The sequence below is a fragment of the Ambystoma mexicanum genome, chromosome 4q (assembly GCF_040938575.1).
Source record: "Ambystoma mexicanum isolate Mex_15411 chromosome 4q, UKY_AmexF1_1, whole genome shotgun sequence".
Classification (NCBI taxonomy): Eukaryota; Metazoa; Chordata; class Amphibia; order Caudata; family Ambystomatidae; genus Ambystoma; species Ambystoma mexicanum.
In genome coordinates, this window is record NC_090928.1 from 1,121,412,181 (window position 1) to 1,121,433,115 (window position 20,935).

At 47.5% G+C, this 20,935-nt stretch overlaps 1 protein-coding gene across 3 annotated transcripts in view; it reads left to right on the plus strand.

Moving 5' to 3' along the window:
- Positions 1-20,935, plus strand: part of TMEM63A (transmembrane protein 63A) — a 778,572-nt gene that overhangs the window by 709,512 nt on the left and 48,125 nt on the right. For 2 of the 3 annotated variants that reach the window (XM_069608694.1, XM_069608695.1), the window contains exon 22: positions 13,150-13,257. The exons of the other annotated variant lie outside the window; for it this stretch is intronic. In XM_069608694.1, the coding sequence (XP_069464795.1) occupies positions 13,150-13,257 (108 nt within the window). The remainder of the gene's footprint in view (positions 1-13,149; positions 13,258-20,935) is intronic. 3 annotated transcript variants of the gene reach the window in all.

Sequence of the window (20,935 nt, forward strand, 5' to 3'; positions counted from 1 at the left end):
TCTATGCGGTGGCAGGGTATTAGCCTGTTCTTTCTGAAAGACATCTTGAAAGTCCTGGTATTCACTTGGTAGGGTGCCGATTGCCACAGTCGCAAGCGGGAGGTTCTGGTGTCTATTGGTTGTTTCTCCTGGCGATAACATGTGTGGGCGCAAGTCTTGGGAAAGGCCAATTCTTTTGCTCGCCAATCGATTCGAGGATTGTGAGCTACCAACCATGGCATTCCCAAAATCAACCGGAACTGTGGTGCCTTAATGAGGTCGAAAACGAAAGATTCTTGGTGTCCATCCTGGCACAGAAGGGTTAAAGCTGCAGTGCATTGGGATCCTGGACCAGAAGCTATTTCCGTGCCGTCGACAGTGGTAACAGTGTCAGTGGTTGATTTAGGGCGTAACGAAAGCCCCATCTTTGCCACAAGATCCTGGTCGATGTAATTCCCAACGGCTCCACTGTCTATGTACGCTCTTACTGCATGCATCCGAGATGGTTGTTGGTGATTGATCAAGACCACAGATAGTGCAAAATGGGAGGTCTGTAGTTCACTTTCTTCACTCAGCAAGTGGACCCCTACACTTGCCGGGCTGGGGAGTTTTCTGATTCCTTGATGGTATCTTCCTTGTCCGTGGCCCCTACCGTCGTCCTCGGTGGCTTCACAGGGCACTCTTTAAGGAAATGACCTGACCTTCCACAGTACAGACATAACTGCTGCTGTCTCCTTTTATCCCTTTCCGTTTTAGTCATGGGGATCTGACCCTCCCGCCCTCCCCCACGATTTGCATTGATTCTCCTGAACCTTCCGTTGTTCGGCCAGTATTGTCCTTTGAACGCACATACATAGGGCGAGGGTCCGGTCTGGTTCGATCTGCTCTTCGGTCCTGCAACCTATGATCCAGTTGAACAACAAGGTCAATGAATTCTGAGCAGTCTTTCGGGGGGTTCACTACTTGTGCAAGAACATCCTTGAGCTCCCCCCGCAACCCCTGATGAAATAACGTGGTTCCCTGCTCCACTGGCCATTCTGCTTCAACTACGAGTCTGTTGAACATGGCTATGTATGTTAATAGGTCTTGATTCCCTTGGCTTAGGGACAGAAGTTCGTTGTCTAATGCCTGCCCATGAGTACGACGGGCGAACACCTTTTCCATCTCCTGCTGAAAGCCCCTGAAGTCATGCAGCAAAGGATCGTATTGGGCCACAAAGGGTACAGACCAGTCCACGGCGCTACCACTCAGGTAGGATAGCACAAAAGCGACCCGTGATTGGTCATTCGGAAAGGCCCTTGGCCTACAAAGGAAGTGCAGGCAGCACTGGTTCATGAATGTTGCAAACCTCTTGGGATCCCCCGTAAATCGTTCGGGCGGGGCCAAGGGAACTGCCCCAGGAAGAGTTATGTGAACGGGATTGGCTGATGGCGCTGGCATTGAGGGCACGCTTCCCGGCAATGGTGCATGCGCTGCTTGTGACTGGAGAAGTTGCCGGCTTAAATCATCAGTGCGTTCTTTGGCTACTATAAGCTCTCTCCTGCCTAGCTGCATGTACTTCGGAAGGTAGCTGCCCCAACATGTGGGCTAACTGGTCAGTTGCTGACGTTTCCATGACGCCCAGGTGGATTTTGATGTGAGGCTTTGCGTTCTGTAACGCTCACCTGGTATCCACGGGGACGTCACTCAGCCTGTTCTGACCTCTTACACCCTCAAACCCTTCCCTGGAGGCTATTCGACTGGAGACTGAGCCTGAAACACAGGATTGGTAGAGTTTCACTCCCTATTGTCTCTGTGTGCTTGAACCCCTTCTTCCCCGGAGTCCAACCCTTCCCTTTGATCCAGAGCTCACCTTGTTTTCTTGGATAGTGTGCTCTCCGTCCTGCTTTCAGTGCAGGGGCGCATTGATTGATGCGGGCTCGTTGCTGCCTAGTTACTTCACTGGCAAGATTCCGACAGGTAAGTATAATGAGTCTTTTGAACAGTTCTCTAACTTTGTTCCTTTCCTTCCTTAGATGATGGCCAGTGTCCGGGGATGGCGGCGTGCTGCTGAGATGAGTAGCGCTGAAGGTGAGTGAGAGCGCGATACACCCCTTTTGTATTTCCATTGAACGGAGTTATTTTTCTGTGTCTTTTAGGTGCCGCAACGTTTTCAGCGTGGATGCCGGTTATGAAGAACAAATGCAGTGGGTAAGCGTGGTATGCGGCACCTGTAGATGTTTCCACGCTAACCTGGAGTGTCTTTTCCCTCTTGCAGATGGATGAGAAGTTCCGGAGACAGAGTTCCCCCAGAGCGGCTGGGATTCAGGTAAGCATTTGAAGCTCGTACAGTATTTAAAAATAAACGAAGATTTGCAGAATGCTTACTAATGCCTTTTTTCTGCTCTTTTCCCTTTTCCTTAGGAAGCGGCGTGCCGGGATGGGAATGACACCGCCGAAGATGCCCGCAGAACAGAAGGAGCGATGAATGATGGGCAGAAGCCCGCCAGGTAAGGCTGTTCCTAACAGTGTTCTTGTTCTTGCAGGAGCTGAGTGCAGAAGAAAGATGCAGACCTACAGGAGACCGATCCGAACACGGCGAGTTTCACGCTGCAGGTGCAGAAAACGCAAAGCATGTTTCTCAGCCTGGGTGTGGCTTAAATAGTCTCTGTGTATCCCAGGTGTCTCTGGGCTGAATCACACCCAAAAGGCTAGACTGCACATGCAGATCTGGGAACCGAAATATGTGTGGGCATCCATCTTGTCCCCATCAATGCACTACAAGTCCAATCCCCAATGTTATCCTATGGGAGTGAGTGAGTCTGGTGCCACAAGCGCCAAGTCTGACTCCAAGTGGGTCTTTGGAGGGATGGAGAGGCCCTTGAGGGCCATGTAGGTGATCGTGGCCTGGCTCCAGCCTGACATCTTGGAGGGCTGGGGACATGAGGGGCAGGAATCATGACAAGTACCTGCCAGGATAAGACAACATTCTAGCTAATCATCTCAGCAGGAAGTCAACAGTATCCCACAAATGGTAGCTAGTCACCTCTTAGGTAAAATGTGTTTGCACATTGGGGTCCGCAACTGAGTACCTCAAGCCCGAGGATTAAGGCAAAGTGCCCCAGGTTCGCAAGCAGGTTTGGGTATCCAGGGTCACTGGGAGATACTTTTGCAATAACATGGTATGGCAAGTTCCTCTATGCCTTTCCACCATTTCCACTAATACCCAGAGTACAGAGACGACAGCCGGAACAGCTTTGTAGGATGATCCTCATAGTCCTGTTGTGGGCCATACGGATCTGGTACCCCAATTTCCTGAAGATGACAGTCAAGGAGCCAATGTGGCTTAGAGTTCAGATGACATTACTCACACGGCAGGGAGGCCAGATACGAAACCACAACCCAGGCTCTTTTGCTTGCAGCATGGCTCCTGAACACCAGAGAAACACACCTTTGAATTTATCAGTAGAGTACACAGCGGTCTTGAAGATGTCCAGGTCGACTTCAATTTGCAGAACCAATACTAAGAAATGGAAATGATTTATCAACTGGTGTGGCAAGGAAGGCATCACCGAGATACTATAATTGTAGAACATATATTACCTTACCTATTTCACTTAGCAAAGACGGGTCTCTCGCTGGCCTCCATCAAGGTACAACTGTCGGCAATCGCCTACTATGCCAAAGGGCAGCAAGCACCATCTTTCTTCAGTGATTCAACAATTAAGATGTTCTTAAAAGGACTCATGCACACTTTTACACCAGTGTGGCACACAGTAGCATCATGAGAGCTCACCACAGTATTAACATGCTTAATGGAATGCTCCTACAAGTCAATTCACAAATGCAATATCAAATATTTCTCCTGAAAAGTGGTCTTCCTTCTGACCATCGCTAATGCCGGACGTATTGGGGAGCTTCAGGCACTATCTGTTCATCTGCCTTGCACAGTATTCTCAAAGTAGTTCTGATGCCACATCTCAAGTTTCTTTTGTAAGGTTATCTCAGAATTGACTCTGAATTAGTGTTTCTCACTTCTCACTTTCTTTGCCAACCTTTCCACGATGGCCAAAGGATTTGAAACAGGTGCTAAAATTCTATATCCAACGCACCACAAACTTCAGAAAGTCAGACCATCTGTTTGTATCCTATGCAGGATGCCAAAAGTGTTGTGCCATATCAAAGTAAGGACTGGCCCGTTGGTTGGTTAGCTACATCTTGCACTGCATTGAGCTTTAAGGCCACACCATAGCTGGTCCAGTCAGTGTTCACATGACCAGAGGCAAGGCAACGACGACGGCTTTCCATGCTGGATTGTTTATGAAGGACATTTGTAAAGCAGCCACCTGGAGTTTGCTGCACCCTTTCGCAAAACAGTACTGTCTTGATGAGGACATCACGTCTGAAGTGGCAGATGTCCTAGCAGTGTTGCAGCATCTTTTTGCATGAAGGTAAGAGCAACCTCACCCTTGATTCCCCATACCTTTGACATGCACATATCTTTTTGTGTCTGACGACCTATTACCATGTTGCGTGGTGATCTGGAGGGTGTGTAAATATGTGCATGATTGTTCTGCTTGGTAATCCGTTCAAGCATATCAATCTATGAAAGATCCAATTCTGTGGGGGAATTAGTTACTTTTTTTTTGTTTTTTTATTTTTTTATTAAAATTTTATTAGTTTTTCAATACAACCAACCATTCAAACAAAACACACAGTGCAATCCACCATCATTACATTAGCATCAATTGGTCTTTGTTCACTGCCACCCTGTTCCCACCCCCCTTCGCAAGCCTGTTTGTCCTTCACATCCAGTATCTGCCGCACATAGCTGGGCGTCATTTTCATCAGATTCCTCTGGGTCTGACACTGTCCCAAATAAGCCTGATATCAATGTTTTCCATCCCATCAGGGTACCCGCTTCTTCCTCCCAAGCCATGCAACTTGCTTCCTGCCACACCACCGTCTCAGCCTCCGCCCACTTCTGTAAGTCTTTCCACCACACCTCCACCCGTGGCTTATGACACTTCTTCCAGCCCATAGCTATCCTTCGCTTTGCAAGCACGTACGCTAGGTCTTTCAATTTCCCAACATGCTTCAGCTTTCGTGGCCTAGGAAACCCTCCCAACAGACAAGCCCAAGCCGTGTCAACGGCAAGCGTGACCCCTTTCTTTGCTAGCTTTTGGGCCACTTCTCTCCAGAAACCCTCAATCACTGGGCACGCCCAAAACATATGTGTCATATCCACATTCTCCTCATCGCACTTAGGACACGCCTGTCTCCCGGCATTCCGGAATTTAGATATCCTCAGCGGGGTCATATACACTCTATGCGTCACATACAACTGTATTTGCTGCAGTCTGGCATTCCTAGATACTTTCTTATGGTATCCCAGGGCCCGCTCCCACATCCCATCATCCATTTGGGCTCCCACTTCTGTTTCCCAATCCAATCTCAAATGTGTCAATTCTTTCCCAACCTTAGTCATTACCATTTCATACAATCTGTAGATCTCATGCCCTCCCTCAGTTATGTCATATATCATCCCCACAATGGCATCTGGCTCCTCCGCCAGCACCGTCTCAGGCCACGTTATCCGAATCTTCCGCACCAGCCTGTGATATGTAACATATTGGCCCCCATGTAATCACACCTCCTCTCCAAGTCCTTCGAACTCTCTGATGGACCCCTCCTGCCATATATCACCTAACGTTACCAGTCCCACAGACTCCCAATAGGTTCTAATAATCCCCCTCAGTTGCTCATCTCCACCCGCCAAAGCAACTAGAGGTACCTGCGGGGAACACGGCAGCGGATCCCCCATCATTATGCATGCTCGTCGCCACATTTTCCACCCCAGCCTCATCATCTTCGGGTATTCCTTAGTCTCTGCCTCAGGCAACCAGATAATTTCTTTCAGGTAGTACGGGGCACAATCATGCCCAAACAATCTAAATTCGCTGGTCGGTTCGTCAGAGAGCCATTTGGCCACAAACTGTAATTGACTTGCTATATAGTAGGCCTCAAAATTAGGTAGCTTGACCCCCCCCTTTTACGTGAAAGTTCTGCAACTTCCAGAGCGCTACTCTGTTCCTGGTACCATGCCACAGAAAGTCTCTACACACCCCATTCAATTGGGCAAAAAACCTCTTAGGAATCATATACGGGATATTGCTAAAGAAATGCAAGAGCCTAGGCAGAGCCACCATCTTAAGCATCGCACCCCGTCCCATCATCGCCAAGGGCAACTTCTCCCAAAACCTCATACACTTACGGGTTTTCTCAACGGCCATCTCAGTATTACGCCTGTGTTCCTCCTCCGCCGTATGGCACACCTCGATCCCAAGGTAACGGAAAGATACCACAGTCTACGGCACCTGCAACACCGGTAACCTTTCCACAGGGATCCCTTTGTAACTGCCCAGCGGGAAAATGCTAGATTTTTGGGGATTCACCGCTATACCGGACAACCTCGCATACCCTTCCATCACCTCCAGAATATACTGAAGGTTTTCTTCCGGGTATCTCAAATATAATAACAAGTCATCCGCATACAGGGATATCAGGTGCCTTTCCCCCCAACCATGATACCTATCTCATCGTATTGCTGCCTCAGGTATAGTGCCAAAGGCTCCAGAGCTAGAATGTATAGCATCAGGGACCAGGGGCACCCCTGTCTAATGCCCCTGCTAAGTTGCCATCTCTCAGATATCACTTTCCCTGTTCGCACCCTGGCTAATGGCGCACTATACAGCATCTCCGCCCATCTAATGTATCCCGGTCCCATTCCATACTCCCCCAAGGCCGCGAGCAGCCACGCCCACCTGACCGAGTCGAAAGCTTTTACCGCGTCCAAGGACACGATTGCCATCTCTCCTTCATCGTCACAGCCCCATTCGATCACCCGATGGAGTCGCCTATGGTTGTGAGTAATATTCCTGTCCGGAACGTAGCCCGTTTGGTCTGGGTGTATCAGTTTGCCTATTACTTTCCGCAATCTATTCGCCAGGACAGCCGTTAATATCTTGCTGTCCTGGTTCAACATTGACAACGGCCTGTATGATCCACAGCTATGTCCCGGTTTATTAGGTTTGGGGAGTGGTATTATGACCGCATCTCTGAGCGACTCCGGCAACTGTCCCACCTCAAACGCCTCGTTGAGCATTTCCAACATCGGTGGGAGCACTTCCGCCCCATATGCTTTATAAAATGCACTAGGTAGACCATCTGCTCCCGGGGTCTTACTAGTAGGTAGCTGCCTAACAACCTCCTCCAGTTCCTCCAATGTAATCGGAGCATCTCGTTCCTCTCTTTCTTCTGTGCTAATCTTAGGCAATCCAATGTCTTGCACAGTTTCCAGCATTTCCTCCATGCTACCTCCCCCTCTGTCTTCATATAATTCTCTATAGTACTCTGCGAATTCTCTGTTAACTCCCTCTTGGGTGTCTGCCACCTCTCCATCTTCTCTGGTTATTGTCCTAATCGGGGGCCTCAGGGTTTCACTTTTATATAGCCACGCCAAAAGACGGCCCGTTTTATCTCCGCCGGCATGTTGTCTCTCAACGTACTGTTTGTAGTTGAGATTGCAGAGCCTTTCCCAGAGTTCCGTGCACCGTTGCTGTAGCTTAAGCACCAGCTCGGTGTCTATGCGTTCACCTTTTAGTTCCCTCTCTAATTCGCCTTCCGCTCTCTGTAAATCAGCCAGGACCCCATCCTGCAAGCCCTTGGATTTAGAGATGGCCACCCACCGTATCAGCACTTTGAAGGCCTCTCACAGTGTCCCTGCCGAGTCCACACTGACTGTATTCACCTCGAAATAACTAATGATTTCATCTCTCATATCCTCCCGAAAAGCCGGATCTTTGAGCGCCTCAGCCCAGCGGCGCCACGTCGGTATCCGTGCCCTAGGGGTGCAGTATTGCCACCCCACGACCAGAGGCGAGTGGTCCGACAGGACCCTCGCCTTGTATTCTATATGAGCGATCTCTATCATTACATCGGATGTGGCAAAGACATAATCAAGTCTAGTGTGTAACTGTTACGGTGCCGAGTAATGTGAATACTGCCTAACCTGAGGGTGTTTAGTTCTCCACACATCCACCAGTCCAAAGTCGTCTAACAACAATTGCAATGCTCTTGCTGCTCGGGCAGGCCTGGCCATCTTGTCATCTGACCTGTCCACTGCGGGGTTCAGCACACAGTTAAAATCCCCTCCCCAGATCACCGCACTACCCGCGCACAAGCTCAGGCTGGTGCACATAGTCCGGAGGTACTCCGCCGTGTTTTGATTAGGGGCGTACGTGTTCACAATGCACACCTCTTTATTCTCCACCACTCCTCTCACCATGGCCAAACGCCCCTCAGTTTCCACCGTTTCCTGTAGCAGCTGGAACGGGACATGCAGCGCCACCCAGACCAGCACACCGCTAGCGTAGGCCGAATATGAAGACCCCACTACTGTACCCCTCCACTTCCTCTTCACCAGCTCCAGTTTTTCCCGTGTCAAGTGCGTCTCTTGTAACAATGCAATATCTATCTTTTGTCTTTTCAAATACATCATGACTTTGTTTCTTTTTAAATAGCTATTAAGTCCCCTGACGTTCCATGTCACTATTTTAAGATCTCCCATGGCTCATCAGCCTCCGACTCCCTCCCTCTTGGCCCGCCCTGTCCGCCTGCGCAACACAAATTCAATACTAGGGCTATTCCCTGAAGGCTCGCGTAAAAACTCAAACTCCCAAAAACTGCATACAGCCCAAACTCCCCTTCCCTCTCCCCTCCCCCCACCCATCCCTTCCCCAACAACTCCCTCCCCAATTTTTGCCCAGCTCCATCCCTGGATCTCAGGCACCCCCACATCTAGCCCCGTCTGATACACACAGAGCTCAGTAGGGTGAAGTCGCCCTAATAGCCACTTAACTAGTAATACTAACTGTGGGTATGAGGACTAGCCCTGGAGGGCTCCCTACAAAGCAATAGCCACAGTGCAAACAGTGCATTATCTATGCTACTCCAGGCCCGTCTACAAACAGGCAATTCCAATAACTATAATCCAGTCCCATAGTCTTACACCGCACAATCTCACTGTGCTCCCAGCACTCTTTACTTATCTCTACCATCTCCTTCTTTCGCCTGGACGTCCGGCTCCTGGGGGCAGCCTTGCGTATCAAGCCATCCCATGGCGTCCTCCGGCGTGTCAAAAAAAAAGTTCTGTTCTTATGAAAGACCTTCAATTTCGCTGGATAAAGTAACATGTATTTCTGGCCCGCCTCCCTCAGTCTTCTCTTTACAGCCCCGAAGTTCATTCGGCTCCGCTGCACCATCAGGGTGTAGTCCGGGTAAGCTGTTATGCTTGCCTCTCCTCGCTTGATTGTTCCCCCTTTACGAAAGTGTTCCAAAATCCTCTCCCGGTCCCGATAATTAAGGATCTTGGCGATCACTGGCCTGGGCGGATTGCCTGGCGCCGGCCTCCTCGTCAGGGCCCTATGCGCTCGTTCCACAGCAAATCCCTGAGACAGAGCTCCTCCTGTGATCTCGTGCAACAACATGTTTTCGATGAACTCCGTGGGGTTGTGGCCCTCTGTTCCCTCCGGTATGCCCACAAGACGGATGTTGTTCCTTCGGGCGCGTCCCTCCGCTTCCTCTGCTCTGCTCTCCAGGTTGCCCACTCTTTGCACATGGGCATGCAGTTCAGATTTGTGTGCGGCACAATCTGCTGTGTTCGAGCTCCCTTCTTTCTCCAAGCTCTCTGTGTGCTCCGCCAGGGACCTCACATCCTGTCGGAGTAGGTTCATCTCCTCCTGCACTTCACCAACTTTAAGGTCCAACACAGCCTTCAATTCTGCCACCACTATTTCGAGCTTGGCCTCCTAGGCCGCTTTTAAATCTGCTTTTAAGTCCGCAATTGCAGCCAGAACCTCTTGATTTGGGCCCGCGGCGGCCATGCCACGTGCGGGGGGTGTATCTTTACTTGTAGCACTTTCCGGGCCTGTCGGCGTCCTGGCAAATTCGTCCAGCGTAGGTTGCTTCACTTTTTGTCGTATCGGCTTGGTAGACATAATGCAGCAGTCACTTGTTGTGGGTCCACCCACCGCTTCAACTCCGCAACCAGAGGAAGAGGGCACATGCCCCGCTCCAATGTCCAATGCCCTACCACAGCATGGGGGGGGGGGCACAGACCCTCAAAATCTCCAAACAGCAGAATCCCCTGCCAAACATCCAGCACACCCGTTCATTTCAATGGGCCTCTCGCTCGCCAAAAACACAAATGGTTGAGAGGTATGTATCCAGGGCTGAAACTGTAGTGTTATTATAGGGGGCACCCTTGGTGGCTAGCTGCCCCTATGCCTTTCTCGTTGTCCGTGGCTGTACCCCTCAGGTGCGCTTCTTCGTTATCTGTATCTCCCGTGTGATCTTCCCCAACTGTCCTCTCCTTGTATCTGCCTTCTCTGGGGAGAGCTGTCTTTAGTGCCTGTTTGAGGCCAGTCCTGTGCAGCCTAATGCTGCCGTGTGCACTGTCTTTTGTTACCGAGCCCCCCTCCGTGGCCGCTCTTTCGCTCGTTACTGTGGCGGATACTTTGTGTCCAGCCCCATGCATGATCGCACTGCACAGCGCGATGGCCTGTTTTGGCGTCGGAGCGGGGCTACAATGTGTCCCGCGGCGTCCGTCCCACGCCCTTCCTCACGTCTCTGAGGCGGCCGTTTACTAGCCTCATCCGGCTCTCATGATCAGTACACTTCTGGTGTGCTGCTCCTCATACCTGCACCGCCCGTATTTCTTACGCTTCAGGGGGTCCTATGACTTCCAGGGCGGCGTCTCCTTGACCAGGGTTGGCTCAGCTTCTCCGTCGCCCGCATCAGGTCTCTTTGTCCTTTCACTGTCTGCTGTCGGCCATCTTCCTTTGTTCGGTCGCCTTCGAGTCGCGACCTTCCTTTGGACACCGTTCCTCTCTCGCTGCAAGGATCACTCGCACAATACGCCTCCTTGTTCTCCGAGGCTTCACACGCAGCTTCCTCTTTTTCCAGGTTAAAACGCTGCAGTTTGCACTGTCTTTTTTTCGGATGTTTACCGGATCTGCGGGAGCCCACGTAGAATCCCGTCCTCTCACATGGCTCCTTAGCCACGCCCCCCCGGGAATTAGTTACTTGCCTGTAACTATAGTTCTCCAGAATTGGTATCTTTGTCTAGAGGGAGGAAGGAAGAGTGGAAGGCTGAGGAGTAGGCTTGAGCAGTAGTCCAGTTTGCAGAACACCGAGTGGAGATTAAAGTATTTGTAGAATGATTAGTAAGAAAAGTATGAATTTTGCAACTATTGAAGAGGTTAATAGAAGTAGCAGTGAAAGTGATGAATTGTTGCAGTCATAGTTCGTATCAAAGGGGACCCCATGATAGGTAGCCTTGGGTGAGGGAGCAAGAAGGTTAGAATCAGATGGGAGAGGGGAGCGAAGGGGAGGAATGGCATTGCAAGCCGTAAGAAAGATGACTTCCAATTTTAAGAATTCAGCATAAGGCAGCAGAGAGCCATCCAGTGACAAATTGCAGTAAGACAGTTTGTAATCTGTCCCGAGATGGCTGGGGTGAAGGAGGGAAATTAGAAAAAGATTTGACTGTCAACCGCAAAAAAGTGATAGTGAAAGCCAAAGAATGAGGTTAGTCTTCCTATGGCAGTGGTATAGAGGGGGGGAAAAGCAGAGGTCCAAGGATAAATCCTTGTGGGACACTGACAAAGTGAGGGATGGGGTCAGAGGTTTGCGAGTTCCAAGAGATTTAAAAAATCGACCTTCCAGGTAGGAGGCGATCCAGGCAAGGGCAGATTTGCGAATTCGAAGTTCCTGTAACGTGAGGAGGAGAGAGAAGTGGTTGGGTGGACCGATTCGAAAGCGGAAGTATAGAAAAGAGTTTGGAGTGTTGAGCATTAGAGAGACAGTTGGAGACATGCATGAGTGCAGTCTAGGTGGAGTGTTTACTACAGAACACAGATGGCCATTACCCTCAAGGTACTAAGGAATCCAGTCAAAGACCCCGGTGTTGATGCTAAATTTCTGCATTTCGCATATATTTCCAAACTCAAACCTACCATCATTATGTGTAGTAGGTTTTGCTTAAGGTTCTTTCAAAAAAGAAAGCAGACCAGTAGGCATTGTATACCCGCTGCGTGTATCCAATGGATTCCAACAAAATGGCCTTATTAATGTTTTCAGCACATTCCCACTTCATCAGTTTTTTCCAGATTATGAAGGCCTTTAAAAATAATCTGCCCTCCAAGAGCGTGATCCCCGGAAATACAGTTACCAACATCAACTGTACCGTTTTTCGATTCCATCCTGGCTGTTCAAATGCTCGTACGATTCAGTTATTATTTATCTTATCTGTTATTCTTGTAAAATCTGTGTGTGTGGAATGTCACTTATTTGTGGTATATGCCATCACAGTCTTTACAATTCTTAGAAATAATTCCCTCTGAAGACTGCCTAATGGTATTGCACATGTACTGCTTATTTTTGGTATGTAATTGGTGATTGTTTAAGCACTACATGTCACCTCATGGCCACTAGGAAGTGCTTGCCCATCTTTCGGATAGGCTCATAGTAGAAGTGAGGTCCTTACGTTGATTAGTCACCGGGATTGCCTGATTGACTGGTGGGTTAAATTCATCTGATGTTTTGAAGGAAAGTGACCAGTTCTGGGTGATTTTGTTGTCCGTCAGGGAGGTTGGGTGGGATGGTTTCATTCTTATTTGCTATTGAAGGTGGAAGCTCTTACTTGATTCCATTGCTTGTAAAATCTAGTTGCCTTTAGAGATATTCAAAATAAGGAGGATGTCTCATTTAGTTATTTATTCCCTTTACGTTCATTTGTTTACAAATTAGTAGACGTTCTCCTTATTTTCTGACGGAAATGGGACAGTGAAAGGGATGTGGGAACACAAGAAAAAAAAGACCGTGCCAAGGACGATTTAAAAACCACAGAACCCATCCAAAAGTGCTTTTTAAAGAACAATCCTTCGTTTACAATTGCAAGCATAAACTAGTGCTAGCCGCTCCTGAAAATATAGGCCACTCATACTTTCCAGTTAAACTACAATGGCATGCCCATGAAAGTATTCTAGTAGTCTAAAACATGTAACCTGGTAACTTGATGGGAGAAGATTTGATTACAAACCTCGTAATTGTGGAATTTCCTTCCTCTAGAGCGTTGCCAAGAAAGGTACCTTACAACCTTCAGGAGAAAACATTACGGCTGGCTTAATTAAAAATATCTTCTTTGGGTTAACATCAACGCCTACAGACTCAGTTCAGGTAGAGTGCGCTTTATGCATTTAATAGCTCACTCACTTTCTGTGCCCCCACATGCTTAAGTCATGGGCAAATAAGAATACATGTACATTTTTAGTTGCTTGTCTCTTCTTCCAAACTGGTCTAATTTTCATTTGTTTATGTAGCATATATTGTATAAACCAAAAGCACAACTGTGGAGTGTTCCATGCTTTAATGTTCTAAACCTTGGCAAGTATATTCTGGTTAATGGCTTCTTGCAAGGGTTTTGCCTCGGAAATGCCAATCTTCAAAATGCATAAACTCTCAACCAGTCCTTGCCGGGCTGCACCCTGAACATATGGAACAGCTTTGCCTGACCTTGCCGTTTACCGACCTTTGGAAAGAACTTAAAACCTGTGGTGGCCAAGATCGGGCACCTTCCCAAAGGAACGCCCCCCTCCACACCCCCTTGGCCAGCCTCGGCATGCAGTAAATAAGGAGAGAGACACAGGCTGATGGTAAACCAAGCTTCTTCTATTGGATTGCAAATACACGGCATACAGAGGGATCTGAGATGCTTTTCCTCTCTTTTGAAAAAAAATCTTCTGTCACTTGTTTTGTATCACAAAAGGGGCACTATTTTTTAACTCAATATCAGGCTTTAGAGCAACTTCCTTTTTTTCAAGAGAGTTTTTTTTCTTTAAATTGTCTTTAGTTTCCAATTTCTAGTTATTATCTTGTGTTGGTGTGAGATTAGGACTCAGCTGCTTCAGAATGTCCCCTTCCTTGGATTCTATTACCCATGAAACAACTCCTATCTCAAATGACTGCTTTTGCCTCTATTTGGTTTTACCACCAGACTTGTCTTAGAAAATGTCTTCAAAAAAGTCATGCCCCCTCTCACCTTTTGACACATGGGCCTCATTACAAGTTTGGTGGTATCCCACCAGTAAGTCCAGTGGCATACCACCACACGGAATTACCATTACCAACACATGGTCTACCGGAATTACTGACAGATTCCAAGTGCTAGTAAGGGCGGTTACTCCCCATTCCATCGAGTCTCATAGAACTATATGGGGGAGTTGCTGATATTACCGGCACTGTTAATACGGCAATATTAGCTGGTGGGGTAATTACCTCCAGCTCTTTGCTGGAGGTAATTCCAGCCACCCCAACAGCAAACCTGTAGTTTGCCGGCGCAGAAACGTGCCGGTAAATGTTATGACTGGCCTGTTATTTCCGCACCGGCAAACCTGTAATGAGGCAGTGTCTCAACACTTCAGTTTCTGCCAGCTTCCGCAATCACTCACTCACCTTTAGAAATAGTAACCCCACCGGAGTTGCAGCATGAGTCACAGGGGATCAGGATATCCCTTAAAACCGAAACTCCTTCACTGTCATGCTCTGCTGTCAAAAACAGTTGCAACAGACATTACTCGTCTCAGATTTTAGTTTCAGATTCTTAGTTCAGATTCTTGCCCAACCAAAGAAAATAATTCTAGACGCTAGGTTTGTTAGGGATGTTTCTAGAGTCACAAACACGTCAGGCCGCTAGTGAAGATTCTGCATTTAAAAGGTCAGTGAGGTTCACAGTTGATTGGATGTCCCTTCAGGCTCAATCTGCTCGGCCTGAATCCTCGCAAAGGCTAAGCTACAACGTGTGTGTGTGTGTTCCATGTGATAACAATTACACTGTTTGAAATGACTTTTGCTCACTCTGAAATTGACAAAAGAGAGTAAAACAGGTTCTCTGTGCTGTGAAATTCTTTTTCCCCACCTCTCCTTTTTACTTACTCTACTTCTTACTCAGCTTCTTCCTTCCTCCTGTTTTGTCTTCATTGCCTCCTTTGTTCATCTAGTTTTGTGCATCTAGTCTCCCCACCTTTCCGACCTTCCTTCTCCATCTCTGTCCTGCCTTCCTTCACCTTTTCTGTTTCTCCCCCTTCACTTTCTCTAGTACTCACCTGCTCTTTTTTCCCCTTCTAAATACCTTTCCTTAAATACTCCTCGTCTCAATCATTGGCATCCTCCCCATCTTACTTCAGCTAATCTTCCTTCTTCCATCCTTTCATCTCATGCAGACCATTCTCCCTGCAGTTTGTTGTTCTTATTGTGTTTGTCTGTTTTTGTACTGCATACCGTCCATGAATGCTGGTGGAATGATAATTCATGATGTATGAATTATTGCTCTGAGAGTGCTGGGTGCATAGTTTGAGTGAATGTTGTGACGGTGCCAGTTGGGCCTGAGGTGGAGTTGATTGAGATGGCAGGTGGGTGGTCTCAATGTAACTTGTAATGGTAACCTGTATATACTGTGTAATAAAGTTTCTGGACTTTTCTTACTAGCGGAACATGTGGGGTCTGTGATGGGAAAACTATCACACATCTTTTAGTTGCAACAGTGGTAATGAGCAGTCAGCACCCAATTGAAGAAACCTGAAGAAGCACTATGGTTAGTAGACCACCCATCTCCCCACAAAGGTGTCAACCATCCTCAACAGGTGAGCCACACGTGGGTGCTGCAATGGAAATGTGGGCACAGCAAGGAAGCAGGGGAGTGCAGAAACCTGTTACAAACACAGCTTGTGGGTGAAGCAGGTTAGGTGCTAGGGCAGCTCGAAGCATAAGATAGAGCTGCAAGGGTTGCCTGCTGCTCAGGACTGAGGCAAAGCTGCAGAGGGGGAAGGAGAGCTGCAGGGAAGCAATAGTGCAGCGAGAGTGTTCAGACAAGTGAGGTTAAGCCTCTTAGTAAGTAGCCTAAGAGAACTGTGGGCCACAAGAGTCACATTGCACTGGCAATAGTAATCTGGATATGCCCAGTTGTATAGACCCTATGAAAGATGGTTTCCTCTCAAATTGAAATCTAAAGAGCGTATGGTTAATTTAAGGCCTCTTTTCTATAATTGGGAGATAATCAAAATGTTATGTCAATTCCAAAATATTCATTTATTCAATCAGTTATAATTATTAGAAAAAACAAATGCTCAGGGGTTAGTAAAAGTGGAATAAAAACATTGTTATATTTCATCTCACACTATAAATGTACGTATGAGTAAGACCTCCTGTCACATCTCATTATATCCTGAGTAGATAGCAGACCTAGATGTATTGCTGCTAGTTCTTGATCTCTGTGCACATGCCACATACCAACAATCGACACACATGTGGCGATAATGTCATTTCACTGGTTGGAGTGAGGTCTCTGTTTCATGTTGTGGTCTCTCAGGAGTATGTAGTCTCAGGAACTGTTTTGTCTGTACATTTTGGATTATTTGGACACTAGGCGGTATAGCCATAGCTACACATGTAGATTAGGTATTTAGATATCCATGGATATCAGGGTTTATCTGTAGACATTATTTTGTTCCAGTACTGCTCCAGGGAGTAATCTGTGCCAGGTTGTGTTGATGACCCATCGAGGGTCTGCAACGGTGCTGAGTTTTATTGAGAGTTAGAATATTAATCCTGGTCTTGGACTCATGGAAAAACAGCTTGGACGGAAGCAACATTGCGATGCACATGTCTAAATATACCAATGGAAACAGGGAGAGTTTAGGTTCTCTTGCTTGATAATTGTGTGTAAATCTTGGTCTCCTGGCCCAAGATTGCAAGTCCAGTTTTACACCAAACATGCATTACAAGCAATCTAGATATACCACATCCAATGAGGCATCTGACTTTCTTGACCAGCCTAAACAGATTAGCTACATAAGGCCATTTAAAAATGAGAACAAGTAGAAATAGACTGGAATGTCAACCCAGATGCCCCTAGAAGTCTCCCAAATATAGAAAATAGACCTCATGATGGCATTGTTAGAAATATCACAGTCACCCAAATACATGTGTCAACACACAGAAAAATGAACATGTTTACAATTAAGGACATATACTACTCAAAATTAGAATCCCTTAATGTGGCTTCAAATATGATGCAAACAGAACTGCAGACGTGTGAGCACATCACCGTAGTCTGTTGCATATCCAATGTGTAAACCTGTCACAAAAATGTTTCTTTTGTACATATTTGATGTGTTATTGTTTGTATTGTAACCACATCACTCACTTCTTTTGCAGAACTGTGACAAAGCACTTAAAACATTTATATCAGTGTTATTTCTGCTATGGAATCAGTATCATTAAATTGTTAGAGGGTTATCAAAGGGTTCAGAAATGGGTTTTCTATCGTTATCAGATCTTTACCATGTTTAATTCATGCATGAAGAAAATATAATACACTGTTCACTGTTGGGCCTTTGTTTCCTTTGACCAGTTTCCCATTTGGTAAGATTGAGCCTTTGAGTAGTAGAGGATTGATTGATGAAAGCATCGATATGAGAGAGAAAAGCCTCAATAAGAGAGAGACACTGATATGATATGATATGATATGACTTTTATAACGCACCCATACACAAGTGTTTCACTGGGCCTCATTACAACTCACCTGGTATGGAAATAACAGTGGCGGTAAACCCCCCGCCACCGTTGTTTCCATACCGGGTGATCTTGAGCTCTGCAGGCGGGAGGTGTCAGGTCTGACCTGGCGGGTTTAACACCACCCGCCTGCAGGCGGACGTGGAAACACTAGCACCATCACGAGATGTTGCCGGTGTTGCCACTCCCCCATTCTCATTGAGTCCTATGGAACTCAATGGGAATGGGGATTTACCAAATTCCGCCTCCGGATTTCCCGGGTCACCGGGGTCGTAATGCCCCGGTAATTCCGGGAATCACGGAGGCGGAATGGTAATACGAACCCAGCGGTAACCTGCCGGAATTTCAGGCACGGTTACCGCCGGACTCATAATGAGGCCCACTGTGTTTAGTGTTGTCATATAGTGTATATCAAAAACTGCAGCAAAATGTCATAGTAAGTGGGAGTTTAAGTCAAGTAGAAAGGAGTATCACTTTCTTTGTACCTCTATTTTTCTCATTGAATACATTAATATTGGTGTTGTGAGATGAGAAGCCATTGTATACTGAGATGCTTCCTGTCATGAGTTGTAAGGTAATGCATATTGCTGTACAATACCACCGAGTACACTCTGAAAGGGTCCAATTTGCAGCCAATGCCTTTTCTTGGTCACTGCCGTCATATCGTTCATGCTTGGTATAGGGCTGGGGTATTTCCTGTGCAGAGCAGTACACTTTGAGGAATTGTGATCCACATTAAGATTCTAAGGTTGTAAGTTCCATTTTCCATATTCTTGTGAGCTGTACATTTACTGGGTGCTGCTTGTTGTAGGCTGTTCCTTAGAATTGGAACCTCTCGCAGCCATTGCCACTCCTACCCCCATCTATGAATCGGAAACCCCATGCAGAGCTTCTGTTCCACTTTAAGAATGTGCTTTCCCATCATTTGCACTCCGCACGTACTTCTTGGCCAATTGGGATGCTAGGACCACGGGCTGTCGCAGATGATCCAAGCTTTAGTTACAAGCATTCCGGCGGCAGGAACGGTCTACCCGAGCTAGCACAGTTGCCGCCAATGCCGGTCGTTGAGTAGATGTCGAACAATATAAATATTTTGTGGAAATGATGTCAAAATCCGAAATTATTCATAGACATCTTGAAGAGATGATCTTTGAGGACTCCTTACACTAATGTGCAGTATACAAATCGAAAGATTCCAACAGGGGAGGAGTTTCTCTTCACACATATCTACTCCTGCTCATGTCTGCTACTTTCATCTCTATAATATTTGTTGTGCTCGTTCCGTTATCTTTTGATGCTACTAAACATCTTATTAGATCTCATCTTCTCTCGTATTGACTACTGTTCTGCACTTTTGATGTGTCTCCCTGCTTCCCAACTCACCCCTCTTTGTTTTTTCTCCACACGTGCCATTCGCCTCGTCTTCCCCATTTTTTATCACGTACCTCTGCTGTCTTCCTTTCCACTCCTGTGTACTGGTTTCAATTAAATCCTTGATTTTGCTTCTTTCCTCTTATTTCTCTATACTATTACCCTCGTTCTTTGCAATCACAATCCCAATTCCATTTTTTCTCAGACCTTGCTGTCTATCCGTTCATGCCCTGCCCTCCATCTATTACGTTCTCGCTACAAATGTCACCTTCTTTCCGCTCTCTAACTGATTTCTTTCCTTGTCATGGTTGCTTCACTTGTCATTTTACTTTTCCCAGGGGCGGGCTTGCACTGTCCTGTGTGCCCCCTGAGGAAGACCTTCAAAGATGGCAAGCTGGCCCACATTGCCACTCTCAACACTAGCCCTGCCGTCAAACACTCGTCTGACATCAGCAACCTCCTCGAACTCATGGATCTTGATGTGCTCGCCATCACTGAGACATGGTTCAAGGATAGCTCTGTCACAAGCTTTGACACACTCCTCCCTGAAGGCTACAAAATCCTCTCAGTGCCCAGGCCTAACAAGACGGGGGGGTGTGGCGCATATCTTCCGAGAATGGATAGCTGTGTCCATCATCCCTACTCAGGCCTACTCCTTTGAGGGCCTAGTTTGCAGACTCTCACTCTCCCCTAAATATTCTCTCCTTATGGCCACCTTCTATCAGCCACCTGGACAGTCCACTGTCTTCCACTCTGAATGGGCTGACCTGGCCTCCTCCGTACTCTCCTCCTCCTCTCAACTCCTCCTGATGGGTGATCTGAACATCCATCTGGACTTTTCGGACTCCCCAGGTCCTTTCTGCAACCTTTGCAACTCTCTCTCCCTCACCATCCTACCCTCTGGTTCAACGCACACCGCTGTTCACACTTGGATGCTCTTGTTTCCACTGACATCCCTCTCAGTACCTCTCTCTCTTGGACTGATAACTCTCTTCTGTCAACGCACCTGAAGCTCTCCTCTCCTCTTGCAGCGGCACAAAGTTGCACTTCTACTCAGCTTCAAAGTCACCAGACCCATGAAAAAAGTGACAGTGGCTGCCTTTGCCTCCATCTACTCTCCTCCTCCCACTCCTGCGGCTGACTCCCACCCTGATACAGCCCTCGCTAACCTCAATCTTTCTATCTCCAACATACTCTCGACACTCTTGCCCCTGTCATGAGGGTCCGACTGAAGCCTTCCAAAAAGTGCAACTCTTGGTACGACTCCGATCTGGCTGCCCTTAAACGCAATTGTAGGGCAGCTGAGCGGAAATGGAATTCGTCTCGCGAACCATCTGACAAACTGGCCTGCCGCCTCCTTCAAAAGCAATAGCGACCCTGCATCCGCTCCAAAAATAGAGCTTTTATTCAAGCCTGCATCAGCAGCAAGCAACACGGCCAAACTCTTCAAAGTCGGTAAGGAACTGGCCACTCCTACAGCATCTTCTTCTATCACACCCACCCAGGACGTTTGTTTGCCCTGGCTGCACATTCCATCACAAAAACCCAAGACATCCTTTCCTCGCTCTCTCCTCTTCACAGCACACACCAACACCAGAGCCTCCCATGGGCCACCCTCCACTCCCCCTCTCTTCTCTCTCACCTGTCACACCTGATGAGGTCTCCAGACAAGTCCGGTCTATGAAGGCTTCATCTAAATAGGAGGACCCGTGCCCCTCCAAAACCATTAAGGACAATATTGACTCCCTCGCCCCAGCCTTGGCTGATCTTTGCAATCTCTCCTTTTCCACTGGTTTCTTCCCAACTGCTCTTAAACACTCCCTTTTGCACCCTCTACTCAAGAAACCCTCTGCCGACCCCTCCATTTCAGCAATCTATCACTCCTTTCCTGGGCAAACTCCTGGAGAAGTTGGCT